Raw genomic sequence first — 26,483 nt, 5'->3', positions numbered from 1 at the left:
GACACAAGGTGCGGGCTACGAAGCGGTGGTTCCCCGGCCAGAAGCGACTGGGGAAGAGACAATATAGAGGGAGACCGCTGGTGAGGGAGGTGTAGATGATGCGCAGCTAATGCATGCGGCAAAAGCTTCCGGGGCACGGCGCCTGGTGGAGGAACCGGAAGAAGGAAGAGGAAGCGGCTAGCCCAGGACGCTCACCGGCGCCTATATTTAGAAGCACCAGGCCGCTAGGTCACCGAGTGAAGAGAAGGAATTCCGTGAAGCAAAGGGGATAGCAAGAGAGAGAGGGAGAGAGACGGAGCGCGCAATAGGAGACGCCGAGGGAAACTAGGAGTGGGAGCAACAGAGAAATAGGGAGACGGGGCGGGAAACTAACTTTAAGAAATACGCTACTGCCGTACAATGAGTAGTGAAACTATTTTGCACTAGATTCACCTATTTCAATGTTTCCATCAGTTTCGGAAAACAGCAACAGATGTGGCTTCACAAAACGACAGGGAAGAAGGCAAACTGGAAATAGAAATCCATAAAATATAAAAGCATTCCTAAGACGTTTTAGCATAGTCGTCCGGGAAACCGGTATAGACGTCTACACTCGTATGTCTCCGCTATGGTACAAGCCTCTAATAAGGATCTTCCTCCGAAACGCCTGGCTTTCGAGCTAAAGTTCCCCTCCCTCTATCGCTTTCCCTCTCCCATCCCGTTTTATCTGCTGCTGCTGCTTCTTCTCTAAGAAATTATCTGGAGCAGTTTTATCCGTTGCTCAGTTTAATGAGCATCGTCCTTCGATATTTCTTCTCTAGCAAAGCTCTGAAAAGGAACGACTACGCTAAACACCCTGAACAGAAAGGAGTAGAAAAGGAGTAATCTTACTCCCCATTTACTCCCACATAGGCGTATTCGTGTTTATAGTGCAGCTTCGTTCACACATGCCAGCCGAGGCAGCTCAAAGAAAAGATAGCCAAACGTATACGCAACACACTGACGGCACACCGTTTACGTTGATACACGAAGCTGAACGTCTCTCTTTCCTTTTTTTTTAATACTTCATCCCACGCCCTCCTCCCCCATACCAATTTATTTTCCGGCTCCCAGCGCAAGGTTGGCGAATCCGGCGATCATTAGCGCAGCCCTAGCGCCCCAATCTCAGGGCGCCTGAGCACTATACAGCGCACGCTTAGGTTAACGAAGGATGATGCTCCTTTTTCGTCTACACACGCCGGAGCGAGTACATCTCGACAAACAAGTGTGCAGGCTGGGAAGCAATTAAGAGCCCCACTGGCGCGCACGTAGCGATCTCCTCGCATCCCTCCCCCAGAAGCGAAATGAGGAAGAAGACAGGATGGCGAACGCGAAGGCACTGCCCGATCTTTTCTCGTCAAAGCGGGGCCGTATAGTGAAGACAGGGAGGCCGCCTTCGAGGAAAAAGGGATTAGCGCTTGTTTTAGCCAGGACTTTCAAGCTCCCCCCTCAAGCTCGGGGATTAATAGTTCCCTCTTGGGGATATGGGGACGGCGAGTCTCGAAGCGGGAAGGAATTAGGGGGAGTGGAGGAAACTGGGGTGGCGATGCAAATATAACGAATCGTGCGCGCGCGTACTCCCTGAATAAACTACCGGGATAAAGTGGAACGCGCGCGCGGAAGTTCGGAAGAGGCAAGAGGAACTACGCTTTCGGTTTTAAAGGGGACGGGGTCAGAGGCGAGAAGCCCGAGGAGATCGCATTGCGAGGATGTTCGCTGGATAAGGTCGAGCGCTTTATAACGTGACTGAGAGCGCGAATAATGGTGTTCTCCAAAAGAGGTCTACCCTCGGCACAACCCTACCCATTGCCTGAGCACACACACAAACACAATTAAAGACAACAGATTTCCGACCTACATAGAGGAAGCCCAGCCAGCCAGCATTCATTCATTCATTCATTCATTCATTCATTCATTCATTCATTCATTCATTCATTCATTCATTCATTCATTCATTGATGCAGTATTTGGTTCACTCTTACATTTATCTGTTTGTTCATTCATTCAGGCTTTCATTTCACTCATTCGCGCCCTCTTTCACTCGCTCGTTTGTAATTAATTCCTTCACTCTCGTTCTCTTCCTCACTCTTTCATTAGCTCGCTATCTCGTTCGTTTCTTTTTTTGCTAGATTGTTCATTCATTCATTCATTCATTGTTCGTTCGTTCGTTCGCTCGCTCTTTCCTTCCTTCTTTCTTTCTTTCTTTCTTTCTTTCTTTCTTTCTTACTCTCTTTCTTTCTTTCTTTCGTTCGTTCGTGCGTTCTTTCTTTCTTTCTTTCTTTCTTTCTTTCTTTCGTTCGTTCGTTCGTTCGTTCGTTCGTTCGTTCGTTCGTTCGTTCGTTCAAGCGATACCTACAGCTCAAAGTCGATTATAATGGTAGGAGGCAGAAAAGATTAGACACAGTGTCAGTGATTGGCTCCGATGAAGTGAAGGCGACCAAAAGCGGCTATACGAAGCATTTTGCGATGCTCGCTCTCAACCCGTGCCGGTTTCATGCAGATATGTCGAGCCCTTTATTTTTATTTGGTTGGTTAACCTGGTGCACTTATTTTCGCACAGAAACTCCTCAAGATCTACGTGCACAGATAACAAAACGCTGCGAACGAGCAAGCTTAAAATCAGGTGAAAACAAATCCGAATGACTTACTGTGATGATAACGGGGATTCAGTATCACGTATAGCGTGGCGGTGATAACACCCTGGATGAACCGACTGGAGTGGTTCCTAAATGAATTCTTCGTTGGGCTCATTCGCTCTCACAAACAACTGAACCAATCGGCGGCGGCGATAGCGAAGAGCGTGATCGGTGGTCAAGGGACAAAATCACCGCTGCTCTCGGCCCCGGTCAATTTAAAGCTGACAAAGAACTTTCCACATAAACCACGAAAAACAACCACAAGAAATCTTGAACAAATTAGACGCGGTTGTTCGTAAACCTGGCAAACTGAAATAAACCTAGTTGCATCTCGCGTCACAACAAAGTGATAAAACCGGGTGCCAGGTGCTCTGAGAATGAAACAAACAGTCAAAATGATTCACCGCAATATAACTGTTATAAAAAAGCCATCACAAAAAGTGCAAGGACACGCAGAACCATCTCCGTTTTGGGCGTTTTCTCTGAAAGACTAACCGCTTCCAATTCATCAGCCCTCATAAGTGCAAATATTTGATGGAGTGCTTTTTTTTTCGTCACGTCATTTAGGTACTGAATAATGGCGTTGAATTTGTATGGCACAAAGTACACAGGCCTTCTGCTGGCGTGAATAGGCCTTCATGCTTACTTTTGATTGTAATTAATGCAATAAATAAACGCTATTATTATTAATGCGAAGCATTATACGGCTCTGTCGCATCAGTAAAAAGTGTCCGCAATTTTGTCCGCACGATTACGTCGTTCTCTCAGGATAAATGCGTGAAAGTGCAATTGTGACAGATAGTGCGTGCTAAAATGCTGCCATGGGTTAAAATTGGGTTGATGATGTGCAATTAGTTAATTAATTAAGCGCGAAAAAAATACACTTAGACGTCAAAATCCCCATGGACGTCGATATAGTACGTGGGTGTCATAACAGCCACGGAAGTCAGTATAGTATGTGGGCGTTTTGCTTTAGCATTGCTCCTATGAGGGTAGCCGCATTGATCTCAAAGTTATCCTTATTATTATTTCAGCTGGACACGGTACAATAATTGCACAAAAAATGGCCTGGCTTAGCTTATGGTTAAGCCTAAGATGCGAAGCATACCGCCGGCGGAGGCTGCGCGTCCGCAAGCGAGCGCACGAGTTGAGCCCCAGCTTTCACAGGATGGATGGATGGATGGATGGATGGATGGATGGATGGATGGATAAGAGCGCCCCCTTTGAAACGGGGTGGTGGCAATTGCCACCATGCTCAGCTTTTCTTTATTTATTATTTTTTTGTTTACTGTGTTGGCAATTCTCATTAAGATTCTCCATCACCTTTGCCTACGGCTTCCTACAATTCTAACCTTATGCCACATCTCTGCTTTTCAGCCACCAATCCTCCAATCGCTTTTTGCTGACTTCCACTGCAGATTTATTTACATGACCATTGTTATCTTTAAACCCTAGGGCCTCAGAAAGAGTGACTGTGCCTGCATCGACATCCGGATGGATACCATCACGTTTGATTATGAGGTGTTCAATTGTTTCCACAGATCTACCACACACTGCACATGTGTCATCTTCTTCGTTAAATTTCTTTTTGTAGCTGCGCGTTCTAAGACACCCTGATCTAGCTTCAAAAAGTAGGGCACTGCCTCTTGAGTTATCATAGAAAAATTCTTTCCTGATCTGCCTTTTCCAGAATCGATATAGTTTGGTTTGGTTTGGTTTATGGGGTTTAACGTCCCAAAGCGACTAAGGCTATGAGAGACGCCGTAGTGGAGGGCTCCGGAAATTTCGACCACCTGGGGTTCTTTAACGTGCACTGGCATCGCACAGTACACGGGCCTCTAGAATTTCTCCTCCAAAGAAATTCCAGCCGCCGCGGCCGGGATCGAACCCGCGTCTTTTGGGTCAGCAGCCGAGCACCATAGCCACTGAGCCACCGCGGCGGCCGATATAGTTCTACACTATGTTTCTTTTCCATTCAATTCATCCAATTTTTAACTTCCGCGTTTTTAACCTGTCGTTTAATGCTCTTTCTTGTTGTGACGTCAGCGCCCCTAGCGGAAGGAGCGGGAGTTAGGCCGCCGGTGGAGGCTGCGCGTCCGCAAGCGAGCGCACGAGTTGAGCCCCAGCTTTCACAGCTGTTGTGACGTCATATCACGTGGTGCGCCGATGTAGGTCAAGTGGTAGCTACGCGGCCGCGCGCGGCGCAGCAAGGAAGAGCTCGGTTGTGAGGCTAGTATGCTTCGCATAAAAAATATCTAAGGCCCTCTCTCCTGCAGCATACGGGGAGCTCGGGGAACAGACTCCTGCGCTGGAGTGGGCTGCAGGAGGATGCGGAGCACCCCAACCGAGCAAGAAAAGAAAAAGCTGCGCTCCGTCTGCTCCCGCCACCAACGGCGCGAGCAGCGACACAGGACGGTGGCGCCATCCCTCGAGCTGTGAAGAAACGACAACGCCGCGTGTCCTACTGCTGCCTTAAAACCGTGCAGTGGTGCCGACGAATGGCGCTGCTGTCGGTTGATCGAGGAGGGGAAGCGGGGGAGGGGGGGAGGGGGTAGCGAATTTACGAAGCTGTCCGCACGTAAAAAGACCATTATTGCGTCGCTGGAAAAAAAAAACGTTGGCAGACTCACCTCAGCTGATTATACAAGACCGCCAAGGGAACACCCGCTACGAAGCGTCCCCACCACATATGCGAAAGCGACCAAGAGTTCTGTTCGCTCGCGCTTACGGACTGGCTTGTACCAGTCTGAGCAATGCTGCCCAGTTTAAGTAAGTGAGAGAGTATGGGGAAAGGAAAAGAAACATCACTATAAGATGCCGCCTCTGCTCCTCAGCGTTACACGGCCACTTCGTCTCCCACTCTCTCAGAACAGTAGTGCACAGGGGCGGCATCACCCTTCTCCAGTTAACGTGGCCTTCGGTGTAGGGACGCCGTCAGGTTATTTGTCGTGGGGTGGAGTGGTCTCACTGATCCTCACAAACAAAACATAAATCAAAAGAACAATTAAAATTCGGTCGTCCGAAGCTTCCTAATATGGGCTGTATTATCATGCAAACGAGCTCGTCAAGGTCTGACGGAAACGAAAGTTTCGGTTTTGGCGGGGCAAATTTGGGGTGACGGCCGATCCCCGGCACCGACATTGCTTCTGACATCTAAACGGAGTACTGTGGACTTGTTTACTCAGCGATCGCAAGGAGCTGTCATTAGCAAGAGCAGTGACGCGCCCCTAGCAGGCACCGCTGCCCGCCTGTGGTACAGGTTCATGCAGTCAACGATTACTCGTCAACCTCAAGTCCACAAGTATAGGACATCAATTTTAAACGTGAGGGAACTGTCGAACATTGTAAGGTACTGTAATGGAAGCATTGAAGGTAATGGTCCATCCTTGCGATGCGCACCTAAATTTAAAGTTTGTCCATCGCTCGCATCGAGTAGTTAAGACTGCCATATAGAAAACCAAAGGGGAATGTTTCTGACGATAGCAAAAATGTTAATAGCAAACAAATGCAACCCTCCCAGGAGATATCTGAGGTTATATTTATTTATTTATTTATTTATTACCGATACCTCAAGGGACTTCGGGTGAGGGCTTTACACGACTGACTGCACGTTATGGTGAAAGCTTACGATATATGAAAATATTGGGTTCATTAATAACTTTCGATTTTAAAATGCGTTTGTCTAGAACTTTTGGATTTATTTCTCGTTTTTTGTGCGTGCATTTTTTGTGTACATGCCTTATTTCTTGACACAAAAGAACAAACAGACTCCTTCTCGAGTGCCAAATAAGTGTAACCGCTCATGTTTGTCGCAGCTGTAGGATCTTGTCAAGTGAGCGCATGCGCGTCAGAGCTCGCGCTAGTGCGCTACCTAACGTGTCATTACAGCAGTTGTTTGCCTACGAAACATAACATCGAAGAAAGGCCGTCGCCAGCAATCCATAGCGGTGTGGCATCCGCCTCTTTCACACGACCACTCGGAACATGCATGCCGCTCCTTCTATGTGCTCTCCTGAGCTTTATTGGTTTAAATCAAACCACCTGGTTCTAGTGCGCGTGCGCAGTTCAAGTTGGTTACAGGTGCGAACGACAGATGGCGCCAGCTGTCAAGACCGAACCTGTCATTTCGCTTGCGCAGTCGGCGCCTGGTGTGCATGTTTTAAGCAGTTTTCCGAGTAGCGGGTCAATCTTCGCGCGCTACCCAGAGAGCGCCACTTATTATATATTAAAAAAAAAGCTGTTTCATATTATGCGGAAGGCAGAGCAGGTGCGCTTCGCGCATTTTCATGCCACGGTGTTGCGGCTCCTTTAGAGAGCGTGACGTCACAACCGGTAGAGAAAGAGCAACTCAGACTCACCCTTCTCTTTCTTGCGGCCCCTGTTCTTGAATATGTTCATGGTGAACGCTGGGCGGGCACCGGCGCGGGCCTGGAACACAGGAGAGAGAGCCGAGAGTTCAGCGAATGACCGAACCGAGTCAGGCTGAACAATGCTGGCGATAACGATAACGGAGAGGTGTGAGATTGTTATCGTTAATTAACGAACCTAGCGGAATTCCTCGTTAGCGAGTGAACTTACAAACGTACAGAAGACAGTAACCGATTGTGGGGCGTGCGTCGGCTGTAACGTGAATAGATATGTTTAAACAAGTATTTCAACAACAATGTTGCTAAATAATAACAAGGCGGATAGAAATAAATGGCATGCAAAGACAAGATACGCAAAGTGGACGCATCTCTTTTTTCTCTCAGTAGTATTTCATATTTTGGACTTCCTTCAAGTTTTGTTCCTACATTGAAACATCCTCTTTCTTCAAATCTTGGTGTTGTTTCGTAATCTGTATTTACTTTCGCACATATTTGTTGTTATTTCAAATTGTCACGAATTCCTTTCTTACAGTGTGTATCGTGCGTCCCCCTTTTGTATGCCCTTTCTGCAGAACCTTTAGGGGCATTTAAAAAAATAAACGTAGACAAAAAAAGCCACAAATGCGCACTCATTTTCAGTCAGCCAATCAATGTGCCTCACGGCAGTGTCCACTACCTCGATACTCGTGATATCAGAACGTAAAAGGTACAAAACCACGCGTGGAAGAAAGAGGTAAAAATTTTCAGTGGAGGCAAACAGAAAAAAAAAAACATGCCCAAAGAGCGAAAACTCTGCACATGTGGCATGGAGTATTCCCGTGACTTCACGAGCGCCATTTTGTTATCACGCGCAGCTTCAACAGTGCAGGCCGCAACAGCAGACGATAATCCCTTTAGTGATGCGCATGGCCTTTCGCAGTGCTAAAAAAAATGGTGAGCACTGTGACAACGGTCAGTACTTATGCCAGAGAGGAAAAACTATATCTACGTAAAAAAGACGGCTTAAGGTCGCGCCTCAACGCTCTTTTCATCCTCATTTAACTCTCGTATTTATTTATGCATACAAGCGGTGCAGGGCTCACACAAGGCACAATTGATAAGCGTCGCTGTCTTTCGAATATAAAAAAAGCAAAAGAAAACACAGGACAACAGTGAACGAGTACTCTGCCGTGTGTCTCTTGCATGCCGCTTGTTTCCAAGAAGTTGGAGCAGCTGTTGTCTCATAAAACGAATGCACTCGCTCTCAGTATGAAATACTCGTACAATGCTCTCAAGACGGTCTCATTGCGGTTCGACTTTCGTAGTGAACCGATGCGCCGCGATGAGCGATACTCGCGGTCGACTTTCCGTGGCACTGCAGCAGAGGCTAGACAAGAACCGGAAGGAGACGGGCCTTTGTACCCGTGCGATGGGACGTCTCCTGGACGTCCAAGAGAATTCCAGTGCCCCCTGCGTAGCGACTTTGCACTGTCTTCAACTTCCCCCATCACCCCTCCGCACCCTTAGCCCGAAAAACGAACAACCCACTCCCCACAGCATGGGGACAAAGGCCTGTCTCCCTCCGTTTGCTGCATAGCCTCTGCTGCAATGCCACAGAAAGTTGACTACGAGCATATACTCCATCTCAATAGTTCCTTGCAGCACTACCAAAGCCGCGATGAGCGCACAGGCGATGTTTCGACGCTGCAGAATGTAGTACCAGTATGAAATAGGCGTATGGGTACATAGGGTCGCGTGTTTTAAAGCGCAAATGCGCCAAATACTATTTCATATCGAGCCTTAACGTATGCTCGCGTTACGTGAGCAATTTCCCGAGTTTAGCGCACGCGACTCTTGCGTACGTTCAAGCATGGTTTCCAAAATGACGGCCCCCTTCGAAGGCGGACCCCTCGCCTTGGACTGAATTCGTCGTTGTTACTGCTATTTTCAGTACGTTCATTGGCCGTAGATGGGCCATTGATTGGACTTTTGCTTCGTCTAATCTCGTCTATAACACAACACCTGAGTGATAAATCAGCTTTATTTTTTATTTAGAGTGACGAATCTGCCGCTCATAATCCTAAGTGGAACATCGTTTTGTTGACAAAATAAAATGGTTCCCGGCTTAACAACCAGATGGCGCCACTAGGCTGAACTTATTATTTCCTCTTCGTTTGCATACGCTGAACAGCTAACAATACAATTGTACCAAATGACGTAAAACCCCGCAAAATGCTTCCGTTTAGCACACGCAACGCGCATACCCTTATGACATGTAGATAGCGTATATTTAGGTTGTTTTCTAACGATACCTGTGTACGCCACGAGCAGACTATGAGTGACGGAGGAACACGTTTAACGCGCTCTCCTGATTGGCTGAGGATGTCTCTGCAAGGAACTTATGAGACGGAGTATAGATGTATAACTTTTCACCACCAGCAAGCTGTTTCTGCCTTGTGAAGGTAGCTCCGATAACGTCGAGCGTGTTCCGTATAATAGTCGGCGCGACTGTACATCAGCTAGCGCGCATAGCATCCATTTAAAGCGCCTTCTACTTACTATGCACCTTGAATAAGAATCAGTAGGCCACTGATATATTCGCAAAACGCATTGCTTTTGAGTTTACGCAATGCATTCCAAGCAACCTCAACGAAAGAAATGGGAGCAATTGCGCATTTTCTCCCGATGATTCCTCGCTCAGGTGAGGGAGGGGTCGCCCATTGACTTTATAAATCCGCTCATGACTTCGCAGCAATGTGCACATATATAACAAGCTTTTAAAAGGTGCAAATAAGCATGAATGAACCATTTTTCGCCTCCTCAACAACTTCCTCTCTCACGCACACACACATACGCAGCTTTAGCGGTGGGGAAGCAACAACTATAGACCTGTGACGCGATTACCGGACACACATTATCAATAGCCAGCACGTATAAGCGGAAGTTTTCACATACGACATATTACGCCGACGACGCTCAATACACGAAACTCAGGAGAAACCTCCTCATTGAGTTTTCGTTGTAACATACACTGAGGGTTAACGTTATCCCACCAAGAGATCTCAGCACCACGTGATTTACGTAACGTGCTGTATGCTAAATGGAAAGCAGGATAGCCGCTTCACTTGCCGGGATAACGTACCCAATATGGGCTTCGCGCAGAAAGCACGCGACGCATAATAAACCAGGCACGCGTGGCAATGCAGCTACTCAAGATGTCCTTCGTTCGTATGTGAAGACCCTGCAGAAAACCTTGGAGCAACCTGGTTATGACATATCTGGAAACGCGCGCTCGACTAGCGATGCTATTTTTGACGGCGGAAGGAAGAGCGATGGAGCAATCGGCCGCCCAACAGCGTTCCGAACGTCGGGAAAAACCAAAGCCGCACCTCACATATAGAATGCGTTCCACGAATCGGTGACAAAACTGGCGCGAAAAATATTCTGGAACGTGTACATGTAGCGTCGCCTAGGCGGCTGCTGCACCGGAGGACGCGGGTTCGGTCCTTGACGCGGCAACTGTATTTTAGTAGAGGTGAATGCAAGAACGCCCGTGTGCACGCGTTGGTGCAGCTGAAATAGCCCAAGGTGGCCAAATTTAAACCGCAGCTTTCCCTCCATTACGGTGTCCATTATGAGCTATTGTGTTGTTGCGCTGCAATGCAAATAAAAAATAAATAAATATATTGATCAGTGAGCCATCCAATCAGTCAGAACGTTAGTGAGTGAGTGAGTGAGTGAGTGAGTGAGTGAGTGAGTGAGTGAGTGAGTGAGTGAGTGAGTGAGTGAGTGAGTGAGTGAGTGAGTGAGTGAGTGAGTGAGTGACAATCAATGAATCCTCGAACATGGCGGAGGACTCAAATTAGAATTTGCAGAACTTTGATTTAGCTTAGAAAGAATCAGGGCAGAATTTGGAACAAAGCGATAGTTTTGACATTTAAATCTAGATTATCTTATCTTCGATCTCTTCCTTCTTCCTTCCTTTTATCAACTTCCAGGACAACTAGATAGCAGCTGTATTCAGTCTTCCCTTTCTCTTCCTTCTTCCAGGTTACACCGAACGCAAGAAAATCCCGAAAGCTAGGTTGTCCCGAAAAAGGTTTTTTTTTTTTTTTCATTTAAAAACCAGCGCACAGAAATCCGCGGCCGAAAAATGCGTGTATGCGGCCGTCAAAACAAACGCACACCTGCCTTAATAATAAAAACTAATATGGAAATCACTTCAGGTGGCCGATCGCTAATAGCCGACGACACTAAAGGAAATAAATTCTCGACAGCCGAGTTTACAGTTCCCTTCAAAACAACACCGTCCGCGCATTTTGAATGGCGAACATCCGGAGTAGCCCGCCTTAGAGGACTGCTCTCGGCCCCTTTTCGGTCTTGCGCAGCTGCCGTCGTAGGCAGCAGTGAGAGAGGGATGGAGGGGGGGGGGGGGGGGGGGCAGTGTATCGGCGCTCGGGTCGAAACAAAGGCGGCCAAGATAAACAGCTCGGCCGTCAGAGACAAAGGGGACGCCGCCAGCCTCGACGACGGGCACCGCGAGACGACGATACCCTCCTCACCCTCCCCCTTCCTCCTCGCCCTCAGCTCAAGGTCACCCCCTTTCACGACGGCGACGAGTCTGAGTCGCGGGCACTCACGTTCGTTTCGTGGCCTCTCGAGGAGCTGGAGCGGATACGCGCTTATCTTGCGACGTCGTCTTCGGCGGCTAGAAACAGAAAGGCTCGGAACGATCCCACCGCGGACAGTCCACCGCGGAAAGTGCGGAACGAAGCCGTGAGAAATGTGGTGAAAAAAAGGCGCGGTCCGCTGCGCGCTTTAATTCAAGACCGCACTTTAAATTCAGTTTATTTTCTTAAAAGCAGCCTCCCCCCCAATCCATCAGAGGGTAGTACAATTACAGGTAGATTTACAACGTAGAACTGTAAGAAGGCATCACTCCTTTTGCAACAACAACACCAAAGTATATTTGCTATAATCGGATATAACTCAAGAAAGTAGCGGCTTTTTCCCGTCAAAGGACCCTCTTCCAGCCAGTGGCGTCGGCCGATTCTCATGACCCTGCTAGCCTGACAATGCAGGGAGCGGCCTGACAATTCATGGAGCGGACTATCCCCTTTCATCTGCCACTCCCTGCACGGTCAAGCTAGTACAGCTCATGATAATCGTCCGACGCCACTGGCTGGAAGGGAGCACTTCGACGGGGAAAAGCCGCTTTGTTCTTGAGTTGTATCCGAGTACAGAAACGTATGCCAGGTATTCATCAGAGTACGGCTCACCGCATCTAGGATTCCATCCGAATGCCATATAGCCAAAAAGCCATCGCCCTATCGCGGCGAGTAGATGCGCAAATTGACTTTGGTAGTGACTACACGGCTATAGTCTCTACTAAACAGATATTATGCGTAGCATATTGCAATCACTCAGTTCCAGTCATGGGCAGTATCGAAGATACATGTATCTTCGATACTATCTTTCGATACATTTTGTGTATCGGTATTAGGTATCGCGTGCTGAAAACTAGAGTATCGGAGTATCGGTATCGAAAATACATTTTTAGTGTATCGTGTATTTTACGATACTCGATACAAAAAAAAAAAAAACCCTGTAAAAGCGCTTGCTCAGGCGGTAGTACAAGACGGGCAGCAGCACCTTCTCTGCTTTTTAGCTAACTCCCAAGCTACTACTTCTGGATCAGCGTTTCTCGGAGTTTGGAATGGATTCACCCGCAGGTTTGACCATCTTTTGAAGATGAAACCGAGTGCAGAAGAGGCAACAGTTGCTGCTGTTCTACACCCCTATTTCAAGTTGCGGTGGTTGCCAGCAGAAATGAAAGACTTCCACTGTCATGCTCAGAAGCTTACAGAAGAAGCTGTTGTCGACTATGTCAGCACAACGCAAGCCGCGCATTCTTCCGCACGCGAGGCAGTGGGATCATCGGCGCCAGCAGCATCAAATGCGTCAGCTGACGCATTCTTTTCATTTGAAGAGACAAGCGGTATAACCAGCCGTAGCTCTCAGAAGGCGCTAGTTAAGCTTCAGCTTCTCAATTATTTACAAGATCCTTGAGTTGATGTGGCTATGCTTCATTCTTATCCACTGATAAGAGGCGCCTTCGTCAAGTATAATACTGCGACGTGCTCGTCTGCTCCTGTAGAGAGGCTTTTTTCATTTGCCTCCCTTATAGCGCGCCCACATCGCGGGGCTCTTTCGGACCGGCGGTTCGAGCAAATGTTGTTACTTAAGACCTTCAAGTAAACGTAACGAATACCTTTAGCCTAATAAAAACGTTCAGCCATTTTACTTGTTGTTGTTTTAATTCCAGCTTTTCAAGAATAGTTTCAGCTTCAGAAGTTTGTTATCGCAGTACAGGCAAACTAACTGTTCGGTTCCCAAGCGCACGGAGCTTGCATCATTTAGTTTGATCAAAGGCACAGGCCATCGGGTAATTACTGTATAGTATCGAACCGAAAACAGAAAACGTTTCAGGTTTATTCATATAGCCAAGTGCTCACAGATTGGTTCGTATGAGGAACTTTGGGTTAAATGATTTTTCGCTAGGCTGCTTACGGAAGCGATCACTTCAACATATACCGGGTGTCCGAGCTAAATGTAACCAAACTTTTAAAAAAGGCGAAGTGTCCTAGTCATGCAGTGAAACCAACTCAGGGTTGTTCACAGTCACGTGGCCTAGTCTTGAGTATTTTTTTCGCGCTTAAAAGTTAATTAATTAGTTCAGTTTAATTAGCTACCTTTTTAATTATTAACTTCAGGAAAAAAGTGTCAATGCAAAAGTTTTAAATCACCTCGAAAAACCGCTAATAGTGCTGTTTCCGTCAAGTTACGATTTACGTAGCTTCATTTATTGGCCTTAAAATAAAGTTATCACGTGACCAGCTGTTCGCCCACTTCTCTGCCCCAATGTGCACCCAAAGTCTCATCGAGGAGAGGACTTCAGAAAAAACGGATTTTATTCTTTAAGGCGCGTGTTAGGTCGTTGAAATGGCACAGTTGTCATGTGGAAGCTTTTTCTTATTGGGCGGGGTATGGTTAAAGGCCGGTAAAAAAACTACTTTACGTAAATATTACTTTGCTGCAAATGTCTCAGTAAGCTGTTTCTCGAAGCGATCTACAACTTTTCCATTGACACTTTGTTCCTACAACTTTTCCATTGACACTTTGTTCCTGAAGTCAACAAATAAAAAGTTAGTTAATTAAGCTTAACTAATTAGTCAACCTTGAAGAATGAAAAAAATGCTGCGGACTAGGTCACGCGACTCTAAACAACTCTCATTTGGTTTCAGACGGCTAGGACACCCCGTGTTTTTTAAAAGCTTGGTTACATTTAGCTGGGACACCTGGTATATGGCTTTAGTCCAAATTAAAGTTCTAACAAGGCCAACTGCGCAGACAGCGGAGCTTCAACAGATCCATGCGGTCGGATTCATTTATAAGTCCTTTCAGGAAAAGTGCTCCATAGAAATACACTAAGGGTTACAGAAACCACGCGTACATTTCCAAAGTTCTCCAATTATATTACCGGACTTATTAGACAGTGATCTCAGTTATGTAAACTTTGTTAGTCGTAATATAACCTGTATTATATTTGATATTTTAGTGATGTATCGAAGTATCGAAGATACAGTATCGAGTATCTGTACCGAAAATTGATTTAGGTACTGTATCTTGTATCTGTAGCGGAGATACAATTTTCAAAGGTATCGAGTATCGTATCGAAGATACTATTTTGAAGTATCTTGCCCAGCCCTGCTCAGTTCAGCCCTTGGGCGCGGCCGGGCAGCCACCAAACCACGTGACGTGACGTCACGACAGCCGGAGGAAAAACCGTAGGTAAAGATGATGGCGATTCTTGGTGAGAATTACAAGCACAGTAAACAAGGAAAAAAAGAAAAAAAAAGAAAAAAAGAGAAAAAGAAGAAGAATAAAAAAGAACGGCTGAGCATGGTGCGGTTGCCACCGCCCCGTTTCAAAGGGGGCGCTCCTATCCATCCATCCATCCATCCATCCATCCATCCATACGTCACGGAGGAAAGGCTGCTGAGAAAATCGAGTGCCGCCAAGCAATACCTCGCGCAGAAAGACCGCGCAATATGCAACGCATTCTTGGCTTAACCAAGCTAAACCTGAGCATCTTTTTTCAATGAATTTTGTTCGTGGCGAAAATTGAAGTAAATACGCTTTTCTTTGTGTTTAACTCTAAGCATGTCAAAATAGTTTTATTACATTTCACCCATTATTAGAACAACAAGCCCTGAAAAGTGGCAGCTTTCTTTTTTCCAGCTTTACCTACAGTGACATGCAAAGCTAGTGAAGTAGAATGGTAGACACCTACCATTCTACTTTCTAGAGGAGTTTTATACTACGAAAACAACATAAAAATTACAAATACCTGATTATCTGTTGCACAAAGTGATTCAGTACAAAGCAGATAAAATGGGAATAAAAGGAAATAATCCTGAATGAGCTATGTGTGGACAGCCGCTTACAGAAGTGGACTTTCCATAAGAAAGCTTCCACTGAAATTTTAACGCAAATAAGAAGGCGACGTGCGCCAGAGATTGATGTCATCCCGCGCCACACCTGCTGATATACACTGTAAGCAAAAAGGAGTCAAAAGAGAGTAAGCTCTCCTCTTTCGTACTCCCGTTTATAAAAGGGAGTTACCCTTTACTCCCATATAGGCATAATTGTGCTTAAAGTGTACAGTCTTCGTCAAAAGCACACAGCCCAAAGGGTCTGCTTCAGAGCCCTGCAGCCTCTTGTACACTCAAGCACCCTCGCGAAGGCGGAAGGAATTTAAGTCCTCAACTCTCCCAAGCCTAGGACTGTCAAATGTACTTAAAGGGTCAGTCTACTGAATTTTATCGACCATATTTTCTTTGCGGCAACCGATAGCTCTTTACTCAAATTACCGTTTAGCCAGCTGTGGTGCCAAGGAGTGCGGTAGAACATTTTAAAATAGAATTTATTAATGTGGGAACACATATGTACGAGATGGTAGTCTCATCTGGCAACCATCTGGATTTCCGCCGCGCGGCGACAAACATGGCGGCGCCCGTCGAAGCCGGACCTCTCGCTTCGTCTCATCTCGCCTATAAGAAAACATATAAGAGATAAATTTGCTTTATTTTAATAATTAGAGTGACGATTCTGCCGCTCCTAGGCTTAAGTGGAGAGTCGGTTTGTTTACAGCAATGGTTCCCGTCCTGACGACCAGATGGCGCCACTATAGGCTGAGTTTATTTTTGCGTCTCTGCTAGCATACGCTGAACTAAAAGTGGGAATATGCCTGCGTTTTGCGTACGTGTAACTATAAATATTCATGTGATTTACAGAAAAAGCGAGCGGTACGCCTTCTACAGTTTACTAGAACAAAATGTGTGTTTCTCTGACATTGGGGCATACAAATGGTATGTAGTATATTCACTTATGCTTCTACAAAAAAAGACTACCACTTTCTTGAACAAAATGAACGTTTGGGGTCGCCACCATGCATTTTTACGCGACTTTTAACGCCGAAATAAAATATAAATTCCTGCCTAAACCGGGCGCAGATCCCTCGTTATTGATGTTATAGGGTGCCAACTACCAGAATATGCCATTATTTATACACTCATCTCGGTGAGTAGACTGACCCTTTAAGAGCCCCGCTACACGGCTTGGGAGCAAACCCTTTGGGCCGTACATTTTTGACAAAGACTGTATATATACGTGAAATCCTATAAGAAAAGCTGAATTAATGCCTCAAGTTCTTTTTTATTTTTTTCTCCCGAAAGTAAGAGAGCGCGAAACGTTAGGCAAAAAGGGAAACAGGAGACAACGCATATGCGTCATCCAGTTGTGCACTTGATAAGACGTACAGGGATTTATACACTTCCGCGTCGCGCTAAGCCCAATTTGCGCCATGCGACGCTGTCGAAATGGAAAACGAACGGACTAGGCCTGGCAGTTCTGACGCGAGGTGTGCATATATCATTCACTCATGACAGCCACAAAAGACGAAACGCACACAGACAGGTCAAGGACACTGCGTATACGATGCACCCCCCCCCCCCCCCCCCCCCCCCCACACACACACACGCTTTCGGTGCATGCACAGAATTTGCGATGTGCTTCAAAATAGAAAAATAGATGACAAGTAAATAGGCCTTTCCAAAAAGCGCTCCTTACCTCGCCATATTGCTCGGTGGATTGTTGCCCGCACCTTGCGATAGTAGGGTGGAAGCGTTAGCGGAACCGCTTCTCAGCGGTCCAGACTGCAGAGGGGATTTCAATATCTGCGCGTGCACGATGGAGTGGTCTATAGGGCCTACGTGTGATAGTAGAATAAAAATGACGAATAAAAAGTACAGGTATTTACAGTAGGCAGAAGGCCTCAGTGCGTTCTTCCTTACCGAGAGCTGACTACTGCGACGTTGAACCCAACGTGTGTATAATTGTAGACGCGAAGTAAAAAAAAAAAACAATTACCGGGTGTACTTAAGGTCCCTACATGCAGGAAATGCGAAAAAATTCCCAGCACTTTTTAGTACTATTTAGGTACACCAAAGTACTTAATTAGTGCAATTAACTATTCATTAGGTTTCACTGATTTTTAACTTGCATATACTAATTTTAATCAATGTGACAGCTGTATTAGTTAATGACAATCATCTGTTAATCAGTGCTCACTTATTAGTGCTTAGTTTGTGCTAAGGTCTTGTTGACTGTCATCTATTTACTACCCTCAACTATCTTTATCTATTGGCTAAACCTGTGACGTCATGAGGTTTTCTGTCCCCACTATTCGTGCCCACGCCGGGTACGCGACTGAATCGAACTTCTAACGATTTCGCATTAAAAACGCGCCACACAACTAGCGTGGTATGGACGAGCAACATTCAAAACGAAGTGGGATTAGCACACGATTAGGGATCAACCAGTGAGAGCTTACGTTGTATTCTCCCGCGTCTCTCAATATTGAGATCTTTAGCATAGCGTGTACGTCGGCCACCGCTGGCGCCCACCGCCCACCGCAAGCCGGCATCGCGCATGAGCAGACGGTCACGAGGCGACCACGTGCCGGCCACAAGATGGCCACGTGCAGACCACGTGCCGGCCACGAGATGGCCACGTGCAGACCACGTGCTGGCTACGCCTGGCCACGTGGCGCTTCAAGGCCACCTACCCATATGCTATGGCGGCCCGCAGTCAGCCGGTGTACGCTATGCTACAATATCTACTAACAGGTATATGGAAGGAGATCGCGTAGTGTAAACTGTAGTCAAGTAGGATCCAGTACTATTCAAAGCTGACGCCGTTTCTTACGCGACCATGAAAGATGCTTTCATTCTAACTACGTTCATCGATCGAGCCACAAACGAAGAATAGGTTATCTTCGCTCCCTCTGCTGAAAACAATACGCGCGGCAGGGATTACGCATACCTGCCATTCTGCAGCGTTCCAAACCGAACCGCGCACGAAGCTCTAAAAAAAGCACCGCAGACCTGTCAGGAAGGCATCGGGTTAGGAAAGTAGGAAGAGATAGAAGCGAAAGCGGCCACAAATAACGGACTCGGCATTCGCAGCCAGCTGCTAGGGCACCGTGCAATAAGGAAAGGGGAGGCTTAAAAAAATACCAGACCACCTGCGCTCGCCCGGCTACGTGGGCATGTCCTGTGGGCATGTCCCGCACATGCCAACAGCGAGACATGGCGTCCCACTGTTCGTTTTGCCCCCATTTTGGATGCCGTCCCTGTCATGTTCATTGCGCAGAGGGAATCGCTGAGACTCATGCTCGCATCGCGCCTGCGTCCGAGGCGTTTTGTCATGACTAAGGCCCGGAAATTTAGGCACAAAGAACCCCGAAATAGGCAGGCATCTAGGCTCTAAAAAATATTAAAATAGGCGCTATAAAGCAAAAATAGGCGCTTTGAATATAACTCTTTTGTTAGTACAAGATTTGTCAGTCAAGCACAGAACGTACGCAGTCCTCAATTGAAGCACTCCACAATAAAGCACATTCTCAGGTTTTCGAACTTGAAGCTCCTTCGGTTTTCGCTAAGCATTGCTTTGTACTTTGAAAATATTCTTTCAACGTCACTTGAATTTAGCGGCGCGAACCTGAAACATGACTTCATAGGGGCTCAGGCCTTCAGGCGATGCGGCCGTATCGTCTCCGCGTAGGTTTCCGATTTGGGAAATTGTTTCTAGGCCTCTATTTTTTCGACCAATTGCTGGATCTTTGCAGAAGCAGTAGCGCCCTTTCCTTCCAGTCCACGAAGTGCTGCTTGTGCTTCTTCGACTGCCTTCAATGATTCATCAATTGAGAGTCCAGCCTTTTCCAGCTTTGTCCTCCTTTCCGTCAATGTCGAGAAGTTTGCACTGATGTATGCCAAGTCTGTTTCCAAACTCACCTCTTCGAACATAGCTCTTGCGTTGATCACACACGCAGCGTCATTCTTGATTTCCTCAAAGACAGATTAAACCCATTCAAAGAGCCATGTATAGTATATTGCTGCCTTTATCCATGTTCCCCATCAAGTCAAAACAAGCTTTGGCGGCAAAGGAATGTCAGGTGCTGTGGCGCGGAAAACAGCAATTCTTGACGGAGATTTGAGAAACATCTGTTTTGTGCTATATACTAACAGGTCCACTTGAGGAAAAGAGAGCCGGACACATTCGGCGACATGATGCAATGCACGAACAACACAGGTCAGGAGAACCATCTTGTATAAAAGCGGCAGTCCCTTTCCTGCCTCACATGTAAGATGCCCCATCCGTGACGAACAAAAGTACCTTCTCATACTGAATGTTTCCTGGCCATAGCTGCTCCAGAGATGAAGCGAAAAGACGCGCCATCGTCGGATGGCTTATCTTTGCAAGAACATCTGCGGTGAACAGGAATGCTCGTCCGGCTTTCTGTGGGTTCAACGTTTGAACGATGAAGTTGGTCACAGCGTCCGTGTTTTCGTCGACTCACACCCAAATGTACTTGCCCCCAATTCCATCACTGATTTTGGCGAGACTATTCTCGTAGCCCTCTTTCACATATCTCTTACGAAGCGTTGATAGAACTGGAACGTACTGCTTGGTGTACTTTGTTGGTTATTTTTTCCACAACGGGATATCTCTTGCCAAAAATGATTGGCACAACTCATTGGCAAATGACGATACCTTTGCTGTCGAACTACACCTGAAAACCTCTGCCAGTAGGAGCTGCGATGTCTCCTCTTTCGTTCGCTTCAAATTTGCAGTATGCTTGTTGGTAGCGACGTGTTGCGCTACACGGCATCAGTTCTCACTTGATACTTAAGTTTCGCACGCTTTGCAGGAAAACACAGCTCCATCAGTTGAAAATCTCCAAACTGCGAAACCCACTGCCTGCAACCAGCGCTTCTCAATGCCTTTTCTTTCGGCTTGTCATTACGAAATAAAATGGAGAGCGCTGATGAAGTACAAGGCTGTGAGCCCGTACAGGTCAGTGTCGCGTGTTCTGGAAGCGGCAGGCAAAGCAGTGGCCATTCTCTGCGGAGTGGTAGGCGGCCGAGAGTCGACCGAGCGACGAGCTTGCAGTAAGCGGGCGAGTGTGCGAGTCTTGCACGCGTTGAGGCGACCGTCCCCGGCTGGACGGAGCGCGTTGAGGCGATGGTCTCCGGCTGGACAGCGCCGGTTCGGGTGTCGGGTTACACTCAAGGGGGTTATATAGCCTCTTTGGTTGCGCCAGTCACACTTCGAGACACACGTTTGGAGAGAACCGCGCCTATTGTGCGCGCATCGGCGCGCGCCTTTCAGAATACTGTCTCAAAATTGAAAAACGGCACCAAGGACCGAAATACCTGATTCAGGCATTTATAGGCAACAAGTGCGGTTAAATAGATAGTATTTCCAAAAAAAATGACAAAAAGGCAGGCTAGTACAAAAATACCCCGTTTAGGCATTTGTAGGCATGTTTAGGCAAATGCCTAAAGTTCCGGGCCCTAGTCATGACGTGTTCTCGTTACGTCAGTGCAAACACTTTAAAAGAAAGATTTTGCCACATATCAGAAGAATTGACCATTTCCCTCAATATTCAATAACAGTATCTTAAAATTTTCTAATTTCAAAAATTCTGGTCCGAGAATGTTGGACATGTTAGGCCTCGTCTTAATATCTGCTAGCCGTCCTGGTTGGCTTAGTTGGTAGAGCGACTACCCCCCAGACAGGCGGTGACATCGGGTTCGATCCCTATAACAGGACGGATTTTCACTTCCGCTGCGAAGCTTCTGAGAAAGTTGCATAGTTTTCCTTTGTATCCGTATGGCTGCGATTGTGCGCATATGCTAATGAGTAGGGGAAATACGGGTGATGCATATCAAACATCCAGTGGTCCCCGTGATACGGCGAACATGCATCTTCCCGCTTCGAGGTAAGCGCAGTCTGCGTCATGCGCGACCCTCTCAAAATTGAAAACGAGCGGACTAGGCCTCGAAATTCTGACGCGAGGTATAGATATACCATTCACTCGTTGCAGCCGCAAAAGACAAAACGCACTAAGTCAGGCCGAAGCCCCCGCGGGTACTATACACACACACTTTCGGCGCATGCGCAATATTTAGAGTAGAAATGTTCGACCTCCTCTGCTACCCAAGAATGCTGGCTACATCACTCTAAACACGACTAAGCCTATAAGGGAGTAAAAACGGTGTAAGCTGTCATCTAGCGCACTTCCTTTATAAGAGGGAGTGCGCTAGAAGACAGCTTACACCCTTTTAAGAGCGTGAGCTCTTACTCATCACGTTTCGAGATTTCGTGGGGTCTGCTACCACCCTGAGATCACAGCGCCATCTGTGGCAGCAACTGCTCGTCACGTTTCGAGATTTCGTGGGGTCTGCTAACACCCTGAGATCACAGCGCCATCTGTGGCAGCAACTATTCATCACGTTTCGAGATTTCGTGGGGTCTGCTACCACTCTGAGATCACAGCGCCATCTGTGGCAGCAACTACTCGTCACGTTTCGAGATTTCGTGGGGTCTGCTAACACCTAGAGATCACAGCGCCATCTGTGGCAGCAACTGCTCGTCACGTTTCGAGATTTCGTGGGGTCTGCTAACACCCTGAGATCACAGCGCCATCTGTGGCAGCAACTATTCATCACGTTTCGAGATTTCGTGGGGTCTGCTACCACCCTGAGATCACAGCGCCATCTCTGGCAGCAACTACTCATCACGTTTCGAGATTTCGTGGGGTCTGCTACCACCTTGAGATCATAGCGCTATCTGTGGCAGCAACTAGAAAACAGCACATCTCGCATTGAGACTTGTAGCGCCATCTACAAGAGCAATGTAGAAACAACCACCTGCCAGCTAACGCTCGTTACTTCAACGTCTTCCAGAAAGTGGCGGCCTTTTTTACTCCGTTCTGTTTAGACTGCACAGCAGCCTGCACACCGAGAATACCTTCGATAGCCTCTTCTACTTTTCAAGTCAAGAGAAAACGCCGGCGAGACTGATTCTATGGTGCGCGAAAATAGAGGGACGAAACCGAACGGAATATAGAGCGGCGTGCGATGCAACTCGGCCGGAAATGGCTTCCGCCTCGCTTCCTCGTGAAATGGAAAAAAAAAAAAATATTCGAGAAATAGGCAACGTAGCGGGCATGCTGGGATGCTTGCTTCATTACTGATTCTGTCTTGTGCTCAGGCGGTATGAGCAATTGATTAAAGAAGCCTCTTTACTGCAGCCTCCAAATTGCTGTAGCATCGCGAACGAAGCAGTGAATGGCCGAGTGAAAGTATATGGACAAGAGAGAGCGTGAATGTGAGTAACATGAGTGTGAGCGTGAGAGTTATTGCTAGTGTGAGAGTGAGTAGAAGTGAATGCGATTGTGAGAGTGAGTTAGGTGAGTGAATGTGAGTGAGTGAGTGAGTGAGTGAGTGAGTGAGTGAGTGAGTGAGTGAGTGAGTAAGTGAGTGAGTGAGTGAGTGAGTGAGTGAGTGAGTGAGTGAGTGAGTGAGTGAGTGAGTGAGTGAGTGAGTGAGTGTGAGTCTGAGCGAGCGAGCGAGTGAATTATCGAACGAACGAATGCTGGGAGAATTTATCTTACAAACTGTACACCGACGTCGGCCCGCCTAAGACGCGAACAGGATGAACCAGGCCTTGAGCGATAAACGCAAGTCAGCGTCTTCACAGAAACCCTAAGCTTCGTATTCTGTATCTCATCTCAGTAAGCGGGATCTCTAATGCCTTCTTTAAAAAGACCTTTATGCAAAGCACAGCCGGAGAGGCAAAAACGTACTCGCAACGAGATATTTCTAATTCATTCCGACAGAAGCACAGCGTTAAAACTAATTTTAAACCATCTCGACCTCATCTGTCTCAGCAAGGCTGAACAAAACGATCGAAACAGTTTTTAATTTGGCAAGCGTCCGGCTCCAGCCTTGGCTGAGGTTTTATGCGCAGGCCCAGACTCCAGTATATAGGAGACCACTGGATACGACGGCTTAGTCGCTTCCACGCGATACGGGGGAAATTACAAGCGATCCGGGTTTCCAAAGTGCGTGCTCGAGCGGCCATTGCAAAACGTCGAGCTATCATTGCCTCCGCGCGGGTTCTAAACCTAATCGGATTGTCGCCGTGCAAGAAGCACGGGAATGCGAAATGTATAGGATTGACCAATCGATCGGCACAGAGGGAAAGGCGAAAGCTAGCGGCTGAAGACGGAGAAAGAAGGTACGGACTCGGCTCTTGCCTAATGTTACGTGCCGTAAGCGGACGTACGGCACGGAAATTGATACCGCGCGTTTCGTCGAAGTATTATTCGAGCAGCTGCGTTCAGTTGGAATGCTTCCGAAGAACTTCGCTACTCTATCGCACGAGCTAGAATCAACAATAAAATAGGAATGAAGATGTGAAGCTCTTCTTTTTTTTTTGTCCTAATTCACGTAATGCCGACATTACATGCACGCAACGACCTCAGGCATAACCCAGACAAAAAGAAACGACAGAACCAAGTCAGACATAGGACAAAATTTGCTGTCGTTTTACCGTAACGCGTTTCTGTTGTTTGACGGTATTATTCTGTAGTACTGTAGTTTTTTTCTGTAGTACTTTTCTATAGCAACTGTAAACATTTCTGTTCCTGCTACAAAATTTTTTCGTATCGCAACAAGTCCATAAGCAAAAAATTAGGGAAAGTCTTTTGTAACCACTGAAAATTTTCTGTTGTGTTTTTGGACTGGGATACATGTGCGCATGAAACCTGCTGTTGCTGGCTCCCTTCCCAGGGTTTAAGGTGCACGAACGCTCTCGTCAAATATTCTTTTCTTTCGAGCGGTCTCCGTTTTTTTTTTCAAACAAACGACACTGTCACGAGGTTCACGTCACGTTAGGTTAGCTACTCGTGTCACTTCAATTGCACGCAGCGGCGTGTCAAAAAAAAAACAAGAAACGCGATCGCTTTCCAAACCGCACACGTGGCGTTCAGTGTAGGCGTATACCTGAGACGGGTTCGTCATTGTCGGCGTAAAAACGAGGAACTCTAGTCGAAAAAAAAAGAAAAACAGAACCGCGTTAAGAATACTACAAAGTATTTTATTATGTAGTTTTGTCGCAAAGACCGATTTTTCTGTTCTCTTCTAGTTTCTGTAGTACTGTAGTTAATTTTTCTTACTTTTCTGTATTCTGTAGTTCCCTACGAGTTTTCTGTAGTAACTGCACAAAATTCTGCTACTGCAAGTTCTTCGAATCAGCTGTTTCGACAGAAACTTTTCTCATGTGCTTTTCGACTCAGACGAGAGAGAAAGCTAACTGAAGCTCCAGTTACGAGGGTAATTAACCACACTTCCACCACAGTGTCCATGCAAGAGAGTTTCCTCAACTGCTTTGGAGACTGCCATGTAGGCGAAATCCAAAAAAAAAAATTGACAGTGGCTTAGCTCGGCTATGCCAGGATATACATAGCGAAAGCGAGAGCAACGGCGAGGCAAGCGGCGTGACGTCATACCAAACGGCGGCGAGGCGCGCGGTGTGACGTAATGCTAGATGGCGCGGCGAGCGCGCGGCGTCCGCCAGCTGTGGCGGTTGCTAGGCAACGGCTCAAGGTCGGTCTCCGTGCCTCCTCGGAGCACCGCCACAGCGAAATCGTAAGTTCGTGGCCAATGTAGCTTTCGCTACAAAATAGCCCGTGTGCTGCGCGATGCCTGCGCTCGTTAAAGAACCCCAGGTAATGGAAATTAATCCGGACTCTTGCATTACGGTGTACCTCGCAGCTCATATTTAACCCCACATACACCCCCCCCCCCTCGTCCCCGCACACACACACCTTCCTGCCACTAATATGCTCAGTAGAGAAGCTTCAAAGGGGCCCAGCTTAAATTTTCAGCTGTATTAGCAAACGCAGCACCCCGGTCTCACGGCAGGAATATTAAGACACGGCGTCTTTACCGAAGAGAGATTATGTCTGCATCGATGAAAGTAAGCAATAAATGTCATTTATTCATATACTCAGTACACCGATTAACTGATTCATTTTTTAGCACAATAGCACGCCGCATAATATAGCAATGATTACTACTACTTTCCATCATAGCGGCCTGTAACATTGAGGACAAATTCAAGTTGGCCTGTACCGTTTTATTACGCGTTACGTATTATAACGACAAAGAAGCTACACTAACTGAAAGCGGAGCTTTTATAAACTAGAAAAGACCAAAAAATGAAGTATACGCACAGGTGTCGCCCTCATCGGCCAATTTCGCAACTAAACTGCGCGCGTCGACACAGTATTTTTTTTTTTCACGAATCCTAGAGGCTACACTACAGCGCTATTCACTTCAAAACGGTGATCACGGAGTCCTTGTCTGCGCAGAAGTGCCAAACGTGAATCGAGTGACGGGGAAATGTTGAAATGCATTTTACTCGAGAATAAACGCGTATTTTGTTGCCTAACAAAACATCAAAACACACAACTTTGAAGATGACAATATTCCTTGCATGTAAGACGGCATACATCTGTGCATGTTTTCTTTGAATAAATCAGCTGTGAGTGGCGCTTCGTCCCGTATTTCTGTCTTGTGTTCTGTCTTTTTTCGCACCTTTAACCAAAGTTGGTCGGAGTATTTATTGGGTCGGGGGTTAAAGTTTTTTCTTTTTTTACAACAAAGTATGCAAGCTGGAAAGTCAAGACCGTGCATCATCGTGGCGAGAATCGGAAAACAAGAAAGGATTGAAGGCACTTCCTTTTAAAAGTGAAAGGAAAGTAAAAAAAAATCTGTCTCCAACGCTTAGCGCGACCTGACGCCGCGACCGATTCGCGCCGCGAAGAGTACGACAAAGTTGCTTCTTTGTACGCATCTGCCGAGAGGTCGTGGCATTCTATTCGGCTGTCGCGAAGTGACGCCCGAAGCCGCCGCTACGGACAGGCGCACTCTTTCGCGAAGCACGCGACAATGGAAGAAGCGCTGTATGCAGGCTTATACGAAAGCGCCTGCTTCCTTATAGGTCG

The 26,483-nt window shown here is 46.9% G+C and overlaps 1 protein-coding gene across 1 annotated transcript in view; it reads right to left on the bottom strand.

The window, feature by feature from the left end:
• Pka-C1 (Protein kinase, cAMP-dependent, catalytic subunit 1) overlaps positions 1 to 26,483 on the bottom strand; it is a 416,348-nt gene that overhangs the window by 296,204 nt on the left and 93,661 nt on the right. Inside the window, exon 2 of the mRNA XM_089547431.1 lies at positions 7,013 to 7,082. Coding sequence (XP_089403557.1) covers positions 7,013 to 7,052 — 40 coding nt within the window. The 5' untranslated portion in view covers positions 7,053 to 7,082. The remainder of the gene's footprint in view (positions 1 to 7,012; positions 7,083 to 26,483) is intronic.

The sequence above is a fragment of the Amblyomma mixtum genome, chromosome 1 (assembly GCF_055824585.1).
Source record: "Amblyomma mixtum isolate Tamu chromosome 1, ASM5582458v1, whole genome shotgun sequence".
Classification (NCBI taxonomy): Eukaryota; Metazoa; Arthropoda; class Arachnida; order Ixodida; family Ixodidae; genus Amblyomma; species Amblyomma mixtum.
This window is presented reverse-complemented; position numbering and strand designations above follow the sequence as displayed.